The 19,022-nt window shown below is 35.1% G+C and overlaps 1 protein-coding gene across 4 annotated transcripts in view; it reads right to left on the bottom strand.

The window, feature by feature from the left end:
• CDKAL1 (CDK5 regulatory subunit associated protein 1 like 1) overlaps positions 1–19,022 on the bottom strand; it is a 654,211-nt gene that overhangs the window by 160,427 nt on the left and 474,762 nt on the right. For all 4 annotated transcript variants that reach the window (XM_060023566.1, XM_060023563.1, XM_060023565.1 and 1 more), the window contains one exon: positions 12,687–12,867. In XM_060023566.1, the coding sequence (XP_059879549.1) occupies positions 12,687–12,867 (181 nt within the window). The remainder of the gene's footprint in view (positions 1–12,686; positions 12,868–19,022) is intronic.

Here is a 19,022-nt window from a genome sequence, read left to right as displayed (position 1 = left end):
ATATGATAACAATATTGTGATTATATATAAGATCCTTGTTTTGGGGAAACACACACTAAATATTAAGGGGTAAAGGGGCATGATGTCTGTCTGTAATCTACTCTGAAATTGTTCAGGGGAAAAATCTATGTCTAAGTCTCTGTCTGTTGCTTGAAAAAAAGCAAATTCAGCAAAATGTTAAAAACACTGATAAATCTTGGTAAAGGGTATACTGGAGATATAATCTTACAACTTTTCTGTAAAGTTTAAAATCACTTTTAGGAAATAAATTTCTAGGGCCTATAAATAAAAAAAAAATCATTGCTATGACAGAAAACAACTTTGGAAACCAACACTTTTTTGGTCGAAATGTTCTAAAATTATTTTGAATTTCTGGCATAAATACTTATTTTACTGTTTACTATGTATAAAATAGATAACTAATGAGAACCTACTGTATAGCTCAGGGAACTCTACTCAGTTTCTGTGGTGACCTAAATGGGAAGGAAATGCAAAAAAGAGGGGGTATATGTATATGTATAGCTGATTCACTCTGCTGTACAGTAGAAACTAATACAACATTGTAAAGCAACTATAGTCCAATAAAAATTAATTATTAAAAAAAAAAACAGCATGGAGCAAAGAGTCAAAGAATGGAGTCTAAGTCTCCAGCGTTTCACTTAGTAGTTACTTAGCGAGTTTACTTAACTTCTCTGAGCCTCAGCTAACTCATCTGTAAAGTACAAAATAATACCAGATACCTGAAAATATTGTTGGAAGAATAACACAGGACAAAGTACACGAAAGGCACAGACTATACGATTCTGGCATGTGTTACATTCAAACAATGGAAGTTTCTTTTCCCTGCCCTTTGAATCTTATATATCACTTCTATAAAGGTGCTTTATTATGAGTAGCAAAAATAAAGAATCAGGACATTCATCATAGATTATATGATCTCAGAACATAATTAGTACAGTACAGTTTTATCCATTTGAATGCTTAGTTGGTTATATTTGATTTGTTAGTCCTTAATTATGAAATAAACATGATTCTAAGAGGCAGGAGTTAGAAAAGAGTGTCATATTAAATTACCAAATATATTCTGTTGACCTAAATACACATTTAACATTAGCTCTAATACTTGGAACTACACTTATAAATCCCTTGGAAGGTTATAAATATGGAGTTATTAATGAACCATAGTTATCACAGTAAAAAATAAGGTCAAGAAATAAGATAGATCATAAGGTTCTTTATCTTTAGAAGATACTCCAAAGTCTACTCAGTTCTAAACTTGTTATTAAGGTAATAAAAAGTGAGTTCAAATTGAATATTACAACTTTAATAAATCAAGTTCATATAAAAGGCGTAAAAGAATTATGTAGATCCTTCTAACTTTTCTGAAACTTATATAAATCAAAGCATGTAATCATCACTGAAAAAGTCAGACTAAAATATAATAAAGATGACTTTGCAAAGGATAGAATTTATATTCCTTTATTTAATATAAATTCACTCAGTCCTTCTCAACCCTAATCCCCACCACCATTCAGCATCTGAGAGACAAACTTATACTCACATATCTTCCCACTGTTTTGGTGATTATAAATTCATAAAAGAAGCAGGATAAAAATAAATGCCAAAATGAAAGCAAAAAATTAAAATATCATAAGAAACAAGTTAAGTGCATTTTTTTTCTACAGAAGTTAAAAAAAAAGATTTTCTATAAGGTCACGATGAAGTACAAATTCAGACTGCTATCACTGAACTCAAGGCTCTCAAATCATATCTGACTCTTCACTGTCCTAAAGTTGGGTTATTTTAGAAAACTTGAAATACTAGGATTCCCAAGACAAACCCATGGTTCCAAAGTATAGCCATCCCTGATTTTTTCTTACAATGGCTTGTATTTAACAGAAGAGTCATAAGAAAGGGTTTCAGGTATCAACAAAAATCTGTGCTTTTCCTATCTTTACCATCCTGAACATAACATGGCTCCATCCTGGAGTTACAGTCTACACGTGTCTAGTCCTGTGGGTCTGACTACATGGAAGCTGATTTATGTGATAATGGAATTCAGTTTGTTAATGTCACATCAGGACTTAATAGAAAGTTAGGCAGTTCTCTGTGGCAGGCAGGTAGGCAAGAGGTCAGAGGGCAGAAAATTAGGGGGAGCGGTGAGCATACACTGAGAGAAGGTTGGGATTTTCTGAAGAATGATTTAGGCTGAGAGGAATCAGGAGCAAGCTTTTCAAAAACAAAACAAAACGAAACAAAAAAGAAAAACAGAAAATCCACCTGTGGCAGTAAAAATAAATCGTGGTCTCACTAGTGCTACCTCTTTCCTAGTTTTGGGAGTGAGAAGACTAAAATGGGTCTCATGGGCTAAAATCAAAGTGCTGGCAGTGCTGTGTTCTTTCTGGAGTGTCTAAGGGAGAATCTGTTCCTGACCTTTTCCAGTTTCCAGAGGACGTGTGCATTTTTTAGCTCATGGTCCTGTCCTTGAACTTCAAAGCATATTATTCCGATCTCTGCTTCTGGCCTTACATCTCCCCCCCTCTAACTTTAACAATCCTGCCTTCCTCTTACAAGAACCCTTGTGATTACACTGATCCCACCCAGATAATCCACAATAATTTCTCCATTTCAAATGCTTTAACTTAATCACATCTTCAAAGTCCTTTTTACTCTGTAAGGTAACATATTCACAGGTTTGGGGATTAGGGTGTGGACATCTTTGGGGGCCAATTATTCTCTCTACCACAGCTGGTCTCATTGCCGCCGTTTTGAGCCATACAATCAACTAATTTAATTATTGTGTTTAACATTCCTAGTTCACATTCAAGAAGAAGTCATTCAATTTATTGATTACACAAACAAAAAGTCATTGGATTCACAGTAAAGTAAAAGGTGAAAGAATAGGAAAATGCCAAAAACATATTTAGGCCGATGATCTAGAAAAATAAAGCACCTAAAATTTCTAAACATGGTTTGAAAGGTGGCCTTAAAACCAAATGATAGAGAATCAAAGATTATTAAGAGTTTCAAGGGGCCTTAGAGATCATTCAATTCAATTCTCCATTTGTTAAACGAATACCATCTGTATAAAAACTCACATGAAGTAGGTAGGCTGTTCCCAACCACCTCTCTGGATTATAATCTAGCTCATACTTCCTAATGTTACTACAGTCATCATAAAAGACTCTGTTAAGTGATCTGCTGAAATCTATTAAAAACAAAACTATGGTCAGGCTAAGCACTCTACCAAAAGAGGAAATTAAAAGAGAAATGATATGTCCAGAAAAAAGAAACTTAAAAGACCCACTGGAGGGCTTCCCTGGTGGCACAATGGTTAAGAATCCAACTGCCAATGCAGGGGACATGCGTTCAAGCCCTGGTCCAGGAAGATCCCACGTGCCACGGAGCAACTAAGACTATGAGTCACAACTACTGAGCCTGAACTCTACAGCCCGCAAGCCACAACTACTGAGCCTGCGCTCTACAGCCCGCGAGCCACAGCTACTGAGCCTGTGCACCTAGAGCCTGTGCTCCGGAACAAGAGAAGCCACCACAATGAGAAACCCATGCACCCCAACGAAGAGCAGCCCCCGCTCACCGCAACTAGAGAAAGCCCACACGCAGCAACAAAGACCCAATGCAGCCAAAAACAAATAAAAATAAAATAACTTAAAAAAAAAGACTCACTGGAAGAATCGAATACAATCATGTAAGAATCCCAAAATATTCCTTTTGAAAAGAGAAGTCAAAACAAAAATAATCTTGAGAAAAGGGGCTTCCCTCAACATATGTTTGGAAATCAATTTAGAATAAAGTATAATGGACAATCTAGAGTTTAAAAACTCTTGAAAATATTTTTACCTCTCCCCCAAGGAAAAACTTTAATTTGAAAATCAGAGACTGTGTAAATAATGTAATTATACTATCAAGTAAGGCAAAAATATCAGAATTCCTTTCATTAAGGCAACTTGATAGTCTCTAAAATACTGAGGTGTTAAACTTTAGATCATACTCAGAAACAAGCTTTTAAAAACATTTAGAGAAAGTAACAAAGCTCTTTCTATCTGCTTTATTTCTCTGTTTTGCTTTTTTAAAGAACTTATAGGCAGCTAAATTTGGGAGAGCCATTATATGTCATTGTTCTTAAACCCGCATATGATTTAAGAACCTTTTTTTTTTTGCAGTACACGGGCCTCTCTCACTGTTGTGGCCTCTCCCGTTGTGGAGCACAGGCTCCGGACACGCAGGCTCAGCGGCCATGGCTCACGGGCCCAGCCGCTCCGCGGCATGTGGGAATCTTCCTGGACCGGGGCACGAAACCATGTCCCCTGCATCGGCAGGCGGACTCTCAACCACTGCACCATCAGGGAAGCCCAAGAACATTTCTTATTCAACATCTATTCCAAGCGGTCACCTGGCCTTGGTTTGAATACCTCCAGCAAAAATTCACTCCCTCACAGGGAAACCTACTGGGGACAGTTTCAGCAAAGCTGCCTGGATCAATCTGAAGGATGGCCCTCCAGGTGCCTCAGAAACGTGCACCCACACTCCTCAGAGCTGAGGCAGGAAGCATGTACTGTGGCCTCGTCATCCCTCGGGTAAATGTTCTTGAAACTGCAGGTAAGTGAGTTATGATTCTTTTGTGCTAATATATATCTAAAGACATTCTTAGTTCCAAGATGTGAGACAAGCAAGCAGGTGGATTTAATATCACAATTTAACATTTTAAACCAATATGAAAATTCCAAAGCTACTCTCATCACCTAAAAATTATTTTTTCAAGTCATAGGCCTCTTAAAATAAAGATTTCATTACAACTTCATTATTTTTCATCAAAATTTTCTAAAAACAAAGTCTGGAATTGATAGCTAAGAATCAAATGACTTTTTAAACTTAAGTTACCTTTTCTAGGCAGACTAAGAACCTCAGCCATAATTTTAAAATACTAATAGAATTACTTAAGATTAATGAAGACTACTCAAGGAAGACTCAATGAAATAGAAAATGTAAACATGCAAATTTGACCTTTCATCTAAAAGTCTAAGGTCACTCCCAATTAGCTTAAGTGATTCCACTATTAAATCTTATAAATTAATAAGCTTGCAAAAGCTAAGAAAAAAATTTTAGTCTATCCCGATCATGAAAATACATTGCCTAAGTTATTTTCATTATCATTTAAGAGGGTTATACTTTTTTTTCAGCAGGCAATAAAGGATTGGCAAAAAATCTGCCCCTCCCACCTATGCAAATGCAAAACTCAACTGTATGGTGCTTTTATCCATTTGATGATTTAAAGGATTAAAAAATACACAAAATTTAGTTCATTTATCAGAGCTCTACTATAAAGCATGAAAAGCACTGGGATTTACTTACATTAATACTAGGATTCATGTAAACGTAGTTATGGGAAAGGGAAAAGTATACTGAAATTATTCATGTCATTTATTGGAGAAGAACATTTGGGGGGGGTTGATTTTAGTGGAAATAAAATATACCTAAGAAAACAATATATTTTCACTAAGAGGAGCTCTAAAGACAGAATAAAAAGTGTTGTTTGAAAGTAACTGATATTGTGGTCTTCTTCCAATAAGGGGTTAGAGCCCATCTTCATTGTTGATTTTTTAGGCAAGGAAATGGGAAACAAATTAGATAAGAAAGAATGGATATCTATTTTGTAGCAGTGTTTCAGTGACGTCCAGTTGCTAAGCAGTTTCATAAAGTACTTACCTTAGGGTAGAGAGTTGTTAATTTTTGATAAATTTAGGAAAACCAGGGAGATTCAATGCACATGATATATCCTCTCTTTGACGGCAGGTCATCAAAGAGTTTCATCATTAATACTTAATTCCTTTTATTTAAGAGTCTGAATTTTATAAAGATGAAACTCTTCCAGGCTAGTTTTTACCTAGAGCATAATTACAGAAATTTAGAGAAGTGTGTGGATTGAGTTGTTATCTCCCGCCATAAAAGATATGTTGAAGTCCTAACCCCCATAATCTCAAAATGCAGCCTTATTTGGAAAGAGGGTCACTGCAGATGTAATGAGTTGAGATGAGGAATAGGGCAGGTCCCTAATCTAATATGGCTGGGGTCCTTATAAGAAATAGCCACGTGAAGACAGACACACACAGGGATACCATGTGACAATGAAGGCAGCTACAAGCAAAGGAAAAAGATTAGCAGCAAACCACCACAAGCTAGGAAGAGGCAAGGAAGGATTTTCCTACATGGTCCAGAGGAAGCCTGCCTCTGGACTTCAGTATCCAGAGCTGTGGACAATAAATTTCTGTTGTTTTAAAATGAAATGAGCTATCAAACCACAGAAAGACACAGAGAAACCTTAAATGCACATTACTAAGTGAAATAAGCCAATCTGAAAAGGATACAACACTCTAGGATTCCAACTATCTGACATTCTGGAAAAGGCAAAATTATGAATACAGTAAAAATAATCAGTGGTTCCCAGGTGTTGGGGGGTAGGGGAGGGATGAACAGGTAGAGCACAGAGAATTTTTAGAGAAGGGAAACTATTCTGTACGATACTATAATGGTAGATACATGTTTTTACACATTTCCACAAATGCAAAGAATGTAGACTGAAATGTAAACTACTGACTTTGGGTGATAATGATGTCCCAATGCAGGTTCATCGACGTAACCAACGTACCACACTCTGGTGTGGGATGTTGATATCAGGGGAAGTTGTATGTGTGTGTGGCAGAGTATATGGGAACTCCATGTACTTTCTACTCAATTTTGCTATGAACCTAAAACTGCTCTAAAATATAAAGTCTAAAAAAAAAACATGGTTCTGCTATGCCAGGATTGGGTGACAGAAGCTAAAAAAAATGTAAGGAAGATGCTAAGGGGCTATGTTTAAAAGATAAAAGAGCAAAATAAAAAGCATCTGAAAGCTGATCTTATGCAATGAGTTCTACTTCTGGCTAAGGCAAACCAGCTTGTATCAGACCAATGATCTTGCCAAGAACAATTAGAAAAGGTGAATAAAATTTATAATATGTACTGTTTGAACATCAAAAAGCTACCAACGCAGTGAGAACCCGAGGAACTAAGATCCTGGAGAGAAGCTCAACATTTGGATCTACTTTTCCCTTCTGGGTATTTATTAATTTGTAAGCAGTGACTGGGAGACTGAGCAGCCAGGTAAAAGCTAAGAGGCCGAGAAACTATGCAGAGCCTGAAGCATTCTCATGATCCTGCAGAGACAAAAATCAGAGTGGAAGACGTGCCGTAAAGAAAGGCCCTGCTAACCAGCACAGGATTTCAGCTGAGATCCTGAAGAGCTCCGCTAGGGCGGTATGTCAGCTCAGGCTTTTTACCAGCTCACCAGAGTTGATTATGTGCATCTCTTCCCAATTTCATGTGCTGTTCAGTGATATCACAGTGGTGATTTGAAACTGGCAAGAGTGGAAGTATTTACACTATGGAAATCAGCAAAAGCTATAAATCAGAACCCTCCCTGCTGAATGTCAGGTGTTAAAAACCAACACACCCCTGCCTGCCTTCAAAAAGTAAGGGCAAGCCAGAAATAACTCAATCCTCAGAAAGGCTGAAAAATAGTTTGAAAAATCAATCTCAGATCAATTCAAATAATCAGTCCTTATCTTGGAGTCTAGCAGAAGCAAAATTAAATACTCCAAGAGGAAGATACATTACAGTCTAGACCCTATAGTTGTTTTTTTTTTTAAATAAACAATGGTAGTCATATAATAAAAATGATCAGGTATATGGAAAGAGAAGACAAATGATCAAAATCAAGAAAAAAATGACAATACAAACAAACCAACATTAGATCCAGATATTGGAGAATTCAGTATGGGCTTTAAGGTAACCGATTAAATATGTTCAAAAAATATAGAGGAAAGTATGGGGAACTTCACTAGAACACTGGAATCTATAAAAAAAAAAGAATCAAATTGTAATTCTAGAAGTAAAAAAATTAAAATGAGAAATTCCATTTATGGGTTTGATGGCAGATTAAAAACAGATGAATAAAGGATTAGTAAACTAGAATAGCACTTCATAAATTTTAATGTACAGACAAATCATGTGGAGACGAAGAATGACTGAGAAGGTCTGGGATGGGGTGGGGCCTGAGAGCCTGCATTTCCAGCAGCCCCATGGGTGGACAGCAGTGCTGCTTCTCTAGGGATCACACATGCTACTGTTGCTGTTCACCTTGCTGTTCACTACTGTGAATAGCAAGAAACTAGAAAAGAGGTGAGGAGAGAACATCCAGAAACAGAAAGAGAACAAAGAAGGAAAAATATAGAAAAGGATAAATTAGACATTGGATATCATAACATGTATAACTGAAATTCTAGAAGAGAAGAGAAAGAGAGAATGGAGCAAAAGAAATACCTGGAGAGAGAATGGCTGACATTTTCCAAAGCTGATGAAAGAGGTCAGGGCAGAGTAAAGAAGCTCCAGGAATTCCAAGGAGGAAAAATACAAAGAAAAGTACTCAGCAGGGGGCTAAGGTAGAGAAGGCGTCATATCATAAAGATCTGTTGATGTGATTTTTGTCTAACGGAATAAACTCCAGCGAAATACAGGGAAGAGCCACAACGTTTTTGAGAAACTGCTTTCGTGAACAAGGAAAAATGACTCAGAGAGGGCAGAACCAAGAAACCAAAGGGTAGAGCAAATATCAAATTAACAGTCCCAGGGATTACATAGAGTATGTACCCTAATGAGAGGGGAAGGCATGAGGGAGTTTCTGGGGTCATCTTACAATTCCACTTAATACATTAGGTAATTCTAGGTATATTTAAGGGAAAATAATAGAAATACTATACAAACTCTTCCAGCAAAATGTAGAGGAAGGAATACTTCCCAACTCATTTTATGAGGCCAACATTACTCTGAAACCAAAATTAAGAAGACATTACCAGAAAACTACAGAGCAAAATTTTCCGTGAACGAAGATGTAAAAATTCTTCACAAAATTTGAGCAAACTGACTGAAATAATATATCAAAAATAATACATCATGACCAAGAGAAGTTTATCCCAGGAATGCAAGGTTGATTTAAATATTCAAAAGCCATTCAGTAGAATTCACAATATTAAAAGACTTAACACCACAAACCATATGATTATTTCAATAGATGAAAAGAAAGTGATAAAAGTTTAATTCTATTCATGATTAAAGCGTGCATGCGCACACACATAATTTACCTAATTTACACACACACACACACACACACACACACACACACACACACACACACAGTAAATTAGGATTTAGAAAGGGACTTCCCTAATCCCCAAACTACAGTTAACTTTTATACTGAATGGTGAAATTCTGTAAACTCCACTCTTGAGTTAGGAAAGAAGAGAAAACTACCCAATTTTATTCAGTAGTGTACTGGAAGTTCCAGGCAATACAATAAGAAATAAAAGTTACGAGGATTGAAAAGGAAGAAGTAAAACTGCAACTATCCTCAGATAATACAACTGTATACGCAGAAAAACTGGAAGAAAAAAAAATCCTACAGAAAAACTATTAGAATAAATAAATTCAGCAAAGTTGATGGGTGAAAGGTAAATATGTTAAAATCAATTCTATTTCTAAATAGTAGTAACAATTAAAAATGATTAATAATATCAAGGGAATACACACATATGGATAAAAATAATAAATGATATGCAAGGCTTGTATACAGAAAACTCATTATTGAGAGAAATTAAAGAAGATTAAAATAACTAAGAGCTACATTTTATTCAAAGATGAAAAACTTGATATTATTACAATGTCAATTTCCCCCCAAATGATCTATAGAATCAATACAATCTCAATTAAAATTCCAGCAGGATTTTTTGGTGGAAGTTGACAAATTTAGAAAGTCAAAGGATCAAGAATAGTCAGGACGATTTTCAAGGAAAAAACATTTAGAATACTTACACTGCCAATATCAAGACTTATTACAAAGCTACAGTAATTAACTTTGTGATTTTGGGGAGAAATCAACAGACCAAAGGAACAGAATAGTGTTCCAGAACAGACCCACGTGTAGAGACAGTTGATTTATGATAAAGGTGACCAGGCAGAGCAGTGGGTAAAGGATGAGGTATTCCATAAGTGGTGATGACTCAAATGGATATCCTTATATTTTTAAAAAAGTCTTGACCTCCGTACCTCATAATCTAAACAAAAATAAATTCCAGCTGGATTAAAGATCTAAAAGTAAAAGGCAAAATCATAAAATCTAAGAGTACCTTTTGCGGGGAGGGTATCTTCATGACAATGTGGGGAAGGTAATCTTAAACAGGACCCAAAAAAACACTAAAACAAGAAGAAAAATATTGATAAATTCTGCATAAAATTAAGAATGCTCTTCAAAAGGCACCATTAAAAGAGTGCAAAGACTGGTTATAGAATGGAAGGTACTTAGATTACCATGACCAACAATGGACTTCTATTCAGAAAACAAATAATTCCTATAAATCAGAGGAAGGAACGGGGGAGGAAACAAACAAGACAGGTAAGCCAAGAGATAAAGAGGCAAAGGTGTGAACAGGCACTTCATGAAAAAGTGTATCCAAATCTCCAATAAACATATAAAAGGTATTCAGTATCAATAGTTGACAGGGAGATATAAAAACCACAATTAGATTACATTACAGGATTTCCCTGGTGGTGCAGTGGTTAAGAATCCGCCTGCCTATGCAGGGGACACGGGTTCAAACCCTGGTCTGGGAAGATCCCACATGCCGCGGAGCAACTAAGCCCGTGCACCACAACTACTGAGCCCCTGTGCCACAACTACTGAAGCCCACGTGCCTAGAGCCCATGCTCCGCAACAAGAGAAACCACCGCAATGAGAAGCACACGCACCACAACGAAGAGTAGGTCCCGCTCGCCCCAACTAGAGAAAGCCCATGTGTGGCAACAAAGACCCAACATAGCCCCCCCCACAAAAAAAGATTACATTACATTCCCATCAGAATGGTTACTAATAAAAATACACTGCCAACTGCTGGCAAGAATACAGAGTCACTGGCATTTTTAGATATACTGCCGCTGGAACTCTAAATTCAACTAGTTGGGAAGACTATTGGGCAGCATCTAGTAGAGCAGAGTAACTGTATTTCCTATGATCCAGCAATTACACTCCTAGCTAAACACCCAGCAGAAATGTTTACATACACGAGTCAAATAAAAGATACAAGCAGGAAAGCTGACAGCTGTATTAGTTGCAATACTAACAATGGAATGTTGAAAAGACCCAATTCTTCTTTCACATTAGGATGGACAAATTGTGATTTGCATAATGGAATACTATATAGCAAAGAAAATGAATGAGATACAGCTACTAGCAAAAACAGACTACTCTCACCAACACAATGTTAAACTTAAAAACCCAACATTCAAACACTGATGAATTCTTTCATTTATATGAAGTTTAAAAACAGGTCAAACTAATATGTCAGAATGAGGGATAGTGGTTTCTGTTGGGAAATAGGAGAGGATAGTAAAGAGAAAGGCATGATGGGGACCTCTGGGGTACTGCTAATGTCCTATTTCTTGATCAGACTGAGGGTTACATGGAAGTATTCACTTTATGAAAACATACAGCTGTACACTTTTCTGCAGGTATTTTGAAGTTTAAAAACTTTTTTTATTAAAGAAGTTTAAAAAAGAATGAATTAGACTATAAGGACAATAGAACGGTAGTTGTTAAGGAGCTGGGGATGGAGAGTAGACAACTACAAAAAAAATAAAAGGGAGTTTGGCAGGGGGGCCTGATGGAACCATTCTGTATCTTGATTGTGGGACCAGTTACACTAGTGAATGCTTTCATCAAAATTCAAAGAACTATATGCTGGAAAGAGGTAATTTTGCTGAATGCAAATTATACGTCAATAGAAATTGTAATTTAGATATAAAATTAGTTCATTTGATTTCTTTTTATGTTTATGAAAAATTAATGGTAGCACACAATTTGTTTTGGTAATCAGAAACAAAGCAGAAAATTTTCAGTGAAAAAAATTCTACTTCCTCTTAAGGCTTACTAATATTTTTTCATCTTGGGCCAATGAATCTAGAAACTAAATGTTTGTTTGAGGTCATTAATTTCTGGTGCATTCTGGGAAACAGTTTGCCTTTACTGGCTCTCAAACTTTTTCACATTTATTTTAGGTCATCTTATTCTAATATATCTATGAACATGTAAGGAGGAAATTAAATTAAGGTTCACTGTGAAAGCAACAGACATCTGAAATAGACAGACAGCATCATATCTATCCCATGGAAAAGTAGGAAAACCAGGGGACCCTCAGAAAGTAACACATTATGAAAAGCATCTCTTAAGAAGCAGGGAAGCCTCCTTTGCTCACAAATATTTAAGTTTTGCCTTATTGTGAAAGACCCAAGGCTTTATCCTATAAACAGTTAGTACTAGATAGTAGTTTAAAAAATTTTCCCCGTGTCATCTGAACCTCACTCTTCAAGAGAAAAAAAAAAAGGTAGTATTATAGTTGCCTAAGGTCATTTAATGTACCAAGGTCTCCCTGCCCCTGACCCCAACTGGGAACAAACATTCCGTATTTCGTAACTTAAGGGTTGGTTATACCATGAGCTAGTTGTGTTAAGGCAGGCAACACAGCTGCATTTTTATAGCTGTTGGCTAAATATAATACCTTACAAGAAAAGTATCTTACCACTTGCGCTGGAACTTGCTCCATTTTTGCAGCGGGAGTTCCTGGTCTTGGGTAAAATTGGTTAATAAAGAGACTTGGAAATTTGTACTCTTCAACAAGTTTCACTGTTTCTTGAAAATCTTGGTCTGTTTCTCCAGGAAAACCACAGATAATGTCTGTAGCAATAGTTATTCCAGGAACTCTAGAAAATAATAAAACAAAAATGTACAAAGTTGACTACAGTCCATAATTATTCTATTTCCTTGACATTTTAAATACCACTATTCCTTTAAAATTAAATTTTTAGGAAAGGGACATTTGCAAACAGTTTTAAAATGCCCTAAATATTAAAAGTTTATGGAAAACACGGCCCCCTATCATCCTCAGGAAATACCCATTTTAAAAAATTTCAGATGTTTCTTCATCCTTCTATATTTTAATATTGATGCTTATTCTATTTCTAGACTTATTGACTATTAGGCAATATTTGCAGACTTCAATGAGGATTCAGCTCTTTAAACTACTCTATCCTTCCCCTTCCAACATAATCACTGCTCAATTTTTAGTTAAATTGATAGTGTTAATAGTATTTCCATTGGTATAAATGCTGAGATATTGTTCACTTTCACAGCCAACTGGTATACTATCAATAAGTTTTCTTTTGCCACGTTTAATTTTTCCTAGAGTTAATAATTGCATTTTTTAAAAAAAATGCTTAATATTCTATGTACCTATGTAAATGTTTTCCAGAAGATCCATCAGTTCTATCAAAAACCAATACTACTTTCTAAACTCTCAGTGTACTATATAATTTACCAGTTCCATTTTTCTCTCTGGAAATGCCACTCCTAACTTTCTTCAAGTATGTGCTGCTTTCAAAATGAACCAGCTATCATCCTTGAATGTGGTTCCTTGGTTTTCTTTCCAACCCCCCCCCTTTTTTTTCTGGATCCTATGTCTTCCTAATTCTTGACTATTCTATTCTCCTTAATTCTGCTGGAGCATTCTTTCAGAAGCTTCATCAAAGAGTGGCAGGGAAATTTTGTTGTTATTGTTTTAGCATCTCTGAACATGTCTTAATCCACACACAACTGACTGATAGTGTGGGGTGCATAGCCCTCCAAAATGAAAAGTATTACCCATCAGAATTTTGTATTGTTCCCTTTTTTTATTTAAGTTGGCAAGGTTGAGACAAGATGTCCAGATCCACTCTGATGCAAACTTCTTTACAAGTGCCCCACTATCTTTTTGAAAGCTTTTAGGCTACTAATTTTTTTCAATGTTTTTAAATTTCATGATAGTAGGTCTTGGATTAAGTACTGAAATATTTGTACAGGGTACAATCTGGAGACCCATGGTCTATAGGTCTAATTTTATGCTATTTTTAAAATCATTTTCCTCTCTCTGCAACTCCTCTCCTTGGAATGTTGAAACTACAGGATTGACCCTCTAAGCTGCTCCACTATTATTTTCCATCTTGTGCTTTTGTTACACTTTCTGAAAGATTTACTTGTTTATCTTCCAATGCTTCTATTGAAAAAATTAATTGTTTATCATATTTTAAATTTCTAAGAGCTCTTCCTCATTTTCCAGTTTTCCTTTTCACAGCTTACTGTTTTTAGAGATGCAACATCTTTTCTTAACTCTTTGAGGATACCAATTACAGTTTATCCACAATCTTTCCTTTGCTCACTATAACTGTATCTATTTCCTCTGGGTTCTTGGATTTGGTCCCTTTCATTCATGACTAAGACCTGCCGTAATAAATAGTGACTCTTGCTGCCCTTTAATACTTAAGAATAAAGCACTAAAAGCTTTTCATCAGAGTGACTGGGTAACAAGCTCCATTTGTTTTTCAACAGGTCCATATGTTAGCATCCTGGAAGTCATTCCTCTTTGGCCATTGAGTTTCTCCACAAGTATGCTACAATATTCTGTGTGAAAGAATGACAAATTTATTTTAAAAAATATTTCTTTCTTGATTTCTGCTTAGTCTCACCCAGCTATTAACTTGACTGAACTTTAATTAGTAAGGGAAGTTCCAAGGTCTGGAACTTTTCTATCTGATGCTAAATAGAAAATGAGACAATATACATACAGAAAAATCGAACAGTATATTTGGAAAAAAATTATTTAAAAAAATTTTATCATTTTATAAAATTTTTTTTCTCTTTTAAGGATAATTATCAAAATTATTGTTGAAAACCATAAAAAATATACTTTTACAGTAAATGGTAAATAAAAAGACTATTTTCTAGACTAACTAAAGCATGTGAAATAGAATTATATTAATAACTTCAATTAGCAATTTTTTACAGTTGACTTACAACTATTTCTGAACAAAAGAAATCCACACCTAAAAATAAAAGTAATGGATCACAGCAGAAGTGACAGAGAAGAGACCATCTCCCCTAAGAAATTAGGGAAAAAAAAAAAAAAATCTGAGAAATTGCCTGTGAAACACTGCAGCGACAAAGACAATAGGTTATTGTTCCAGGCTATGAATTGGAATGAACTTGGCACTAGATTATGGGGTATTCCCAAAGGAAAGTACCTTACTGATCCTCCCCCCGCCTCACCCCACATCCTTCTTGATCCAATGTAGTTGAGTTCAGTATTATGTAACAACTGCTTACTTTGGCCTTAAAGTCCATAGCGAAAAAGAAAAGACAAACCTTTACAGTAGTCATCATAAATGTTAAGGAAGGGGATGTTCAATGTATAAATATATTTGATAATCTACACAAAAAGGTGACCAATAACAGAGGTGGGGATAGGACACTATGAATTCGTGAAAGACCTAAGTTAGTATTTAAAAGTAAAAGCAGTTTAAGTTTCAAAGTATATAAACTGATTACCCAAAAAATGTTTTCAAAGTAGAGACTACACTTTAATATTGAAGCTCATCTATACATTGATTTTGTATATGCAAATCATGCTACTTAGGTTCTTCAAAATAACTGGGTTCCTTAGATGAACCAAATAAAATATCTCATATTTACACTGCTAATTTGCTTATTAGTAAATATTCTCTTCAGTTCATAAGAAAAATCAAAAATGTTTGAAGTGGACCAAATTCTAAACTAATTGCATGCATATGATTTAAGTGGCTATAAGGAAATTTTAAGGGGTGTAAAATAGAATATTAATCCAAATATTTAATATGCTACTTGTGAGTAAATGCTGTTTTTTGAGACGATATGAATTTTCAAATTACTAAATTTTTTTTTTTTTTTTTTTTGCGGTACGCGGGCCTCTCACGCCTCTCTCGTTGTGGAGCACAGGCTCCAGACGCGCAGGCTCAGAGGCCATGGCTCACGGACCTAGCCGCTCCGCGGCATGTGGGATCTTCCCAGACCGGAGCACCCGAACCCATAAAATTTTAAAAAATGATCATTTCCACAAATTTATTGAAGCTGTGAGTCTAATAAATATAATTACTAGGTATTATGTCTTTTTAAGATTTAAAAGACCTTCTATATTTACATTTTCATAGTAGTATTAATTCTGCAGGAATGATGAAAATGAAAATGTCCAATTAGCTTAAATATGAGAAGTCTTGACCCATTTTTTTCTGACTTATACTTGCTATTTACTTGAAAAAAGAGTTCATTAAATAACTTGGGAATGGAATTAATGAGAAAGTTTCCAATTATGCATATGAATTGAGGTGTATGATTAGTTATGAAAATCAATCAGGGACATGTAAGTAGACTACTACCTATTTGCTGGCACTAGGCCAGCATTTAAGAAAGCCCCAAATATCTTAAAATACTTAATTATTCACCTTGACTAAAAATACATACATATATACACGCCATACTGTATTTGAAATACTACAAAAAATGTTGTACTTTAATACACCTCAAGACTTTCACTTGCAATTTGGTGTTTCACTGGCAAAAATATAAAAAGGATGATTCTATTTCATTCTTTAGATCAATAAATTATGAGCTTCAAATTCCACATGTGAAAAAAGTGAGACTAAAACACACACTATCTGCCTCAAAAGAAAGCGGTAAAAATGATCAGAAAAAGGATCAGACTTATTAAAATTATTAGGCATAAACAAAACACATGATTAAAAGAAACATTTTTTAGTCCTATAGAGATTAATTCCAGGACAATTACTCCACAATTTCATGGAAGCTAAACTGGAAGTAGAAAGGGAATAAAAAGTATCTTGAATGGAATGAAAATAAAAATATACCATATCTAAATATATGGGATGCAGCTAAATCAGTGCTTAGAAAGAAATTTATAGATTTAAATGTCTGTGTTAGAGAGAGGTAAACAATAATCTAAGCTTCCACCTTAAGAAGTTTTAAAACAGGAGCAAATCAAACCCAAAGTAAAATAAAGGAAATAATAAAGGCAAAAGAAGAAGTCAATAAAATAGAAAATAGAGAGAAAACAATAAAAGTAAGGTGCACCTTTAAAACTAATTAATAAAATTACTAAACTAGTAGACTGACAAGAAAAGAGAAGACACAAATGACCGACTTCAGGCATGAAGGAGGGGACAGCACTACAGTTGTTATCAACATTAAAAGGATACTAAGGGTATATTGTAAGCAATTTTAAGCCAATAAATTAAAAACTTAGATGAAACAGGAAAATTCTTTGAAAGGCATAAATTATAAAAACTGAAGAAGAAGCAGAAAATCTGCATAGCCTTTTATCTATTACAAAAATTGAATTTGTAATTCGAAATACTGTCACCAAAGAAAACAACACAAAACAATGGAGGCATGCAGGCCCAGATGACGTCACATTTAAGAGAGAATAAAACTAATCCTACAGAGACTATTTCTTTCGTTTTTTTTTTTTTTTTGGCCATGCAGCTTGCTTCGGGATCTTAGTTCCCCAACCATGGATCGAACCTGGGGACCTGGCAGGGAGAGACCCGAGTCCTAACCATGGACTGCCAGGGAATTCCCAGAGACTGTTTCAAAAATAGATGAGAAACTCATTTTACAAGTCCAGCAATAGTAGCCTGTATGAAAACCAGAGAAAGAGATGGAAATAATTCCAGACCAATAATGCTCATGAACTCAGAGACAAAAATTCTTAACAGAAGATAAGCAAAGTGAGCCTCAAAACACATAAAAAGTATTGTATATCATGACCGTGTTTTTAATCTCAGAAACGCAAGGGTTGGTATGATGTGCAAATATCAATTAATGCAATAAGCCATATGAAAAGAATAAAGGATAAAAACCCCATGGTGACATTAGTACATGCAGAAAACTCAGTTTACAAGTCCAGCACCCATTCATGATAAAAACTCTCAGTGAAGAAAGAACAGAAGGAAACTACTGCAATCTAATAAAGGACCTACAGCTATTATCATATTTATTGGTGAAAGACTAAATGCTTTTCCATTAAGAATAGTAACAAGGCAGAGAATTCTGTTCTCACTTCTTCAAAATATTAGTGGAGTAGAATATTATAATCAGTGCAGAAAAGCAAGAGAAAGAAACGAAAAGCATACAGATTGAAAAGGAAAAAGTCTTTTTTTTTTTTGCAAGTAACATAATCTCATACATAGAAAATCTAAGGAATCTAATGAATCTACTAGAATAAATGAGTTCACCAAAGCTAAGGATCAACATATAAAAATCAACTGTATTTTCTACTGTATAGCACAGGTGACTATGCTCAATACTATTTAACAACCTAAATGGGAAAAGAATTTGAAAAAGAACAGATACAGGTATATGTATAACTGAATCACTTTGCTGTACACCTGAAACTATCGAAACACTGTTAATCAGCTATACTCCAATATAAAGTAAAAAGTTAAAAAAAATCAATTGTGTTTTTATATATTAGTAATGAATAATGAGAAAGTGAAATCAAGAAAGCAGTTCCATTCACAACAGCATAAAAATACTTAAGAATAAATTTGAGCATAGAAACAGATCAAGAGTTTCTTAAAATTTGCTGAGAGAAATAAAAGAACAGCTAAATAAATTGAAAAATATATCATTTTCATGGATTGGAAGATTATACTGTTGTTAAGATGGTTAGTCTCTTCAAATCAATACTAAGATTCAGTGCAAAAAAAGAACTACCATATGACCCAGCAATCCCACTACTGGGCATATACCCGGAGAAAATCGTAATTCAAAAAGAGTCATGTACCACAACGTTCATTGCAGAACTATTTACAATGGCCAGGACATGGAAGCCACCTAAGCGTCCACAGGCAGATGAATGGATAAAGAAGATGTGGCACATATATACAATGGAATATTACTCAGCCATGAAAAGAAACGAAATTGCATTACTTGTAGTGAGGTGGATGGACCTAGAGTCTGTCATACAGAGTGATGTAAGTCAGAAAGAGAAAAA

Source organism: Delphinus delphis, chromosome 10 (assembly GCF_949987515.2).
Source record: "Delphinus delphis chromosome 10, mDelDel1.2, whole genome shotgun sequence".
NCBI classification, from domain to species: domain Eukaryota; kingdom Metazoa; phylum Chordata; class Mammalia; order Artiodactyla; family Delphinidae; genus Delphinus; species Delphinus delphis.
The sequence above is the reverse complement of the archived record's forward strand: the minus strand, read 5'-3'. Positions and strand labels throughout refer to the sequence as shown.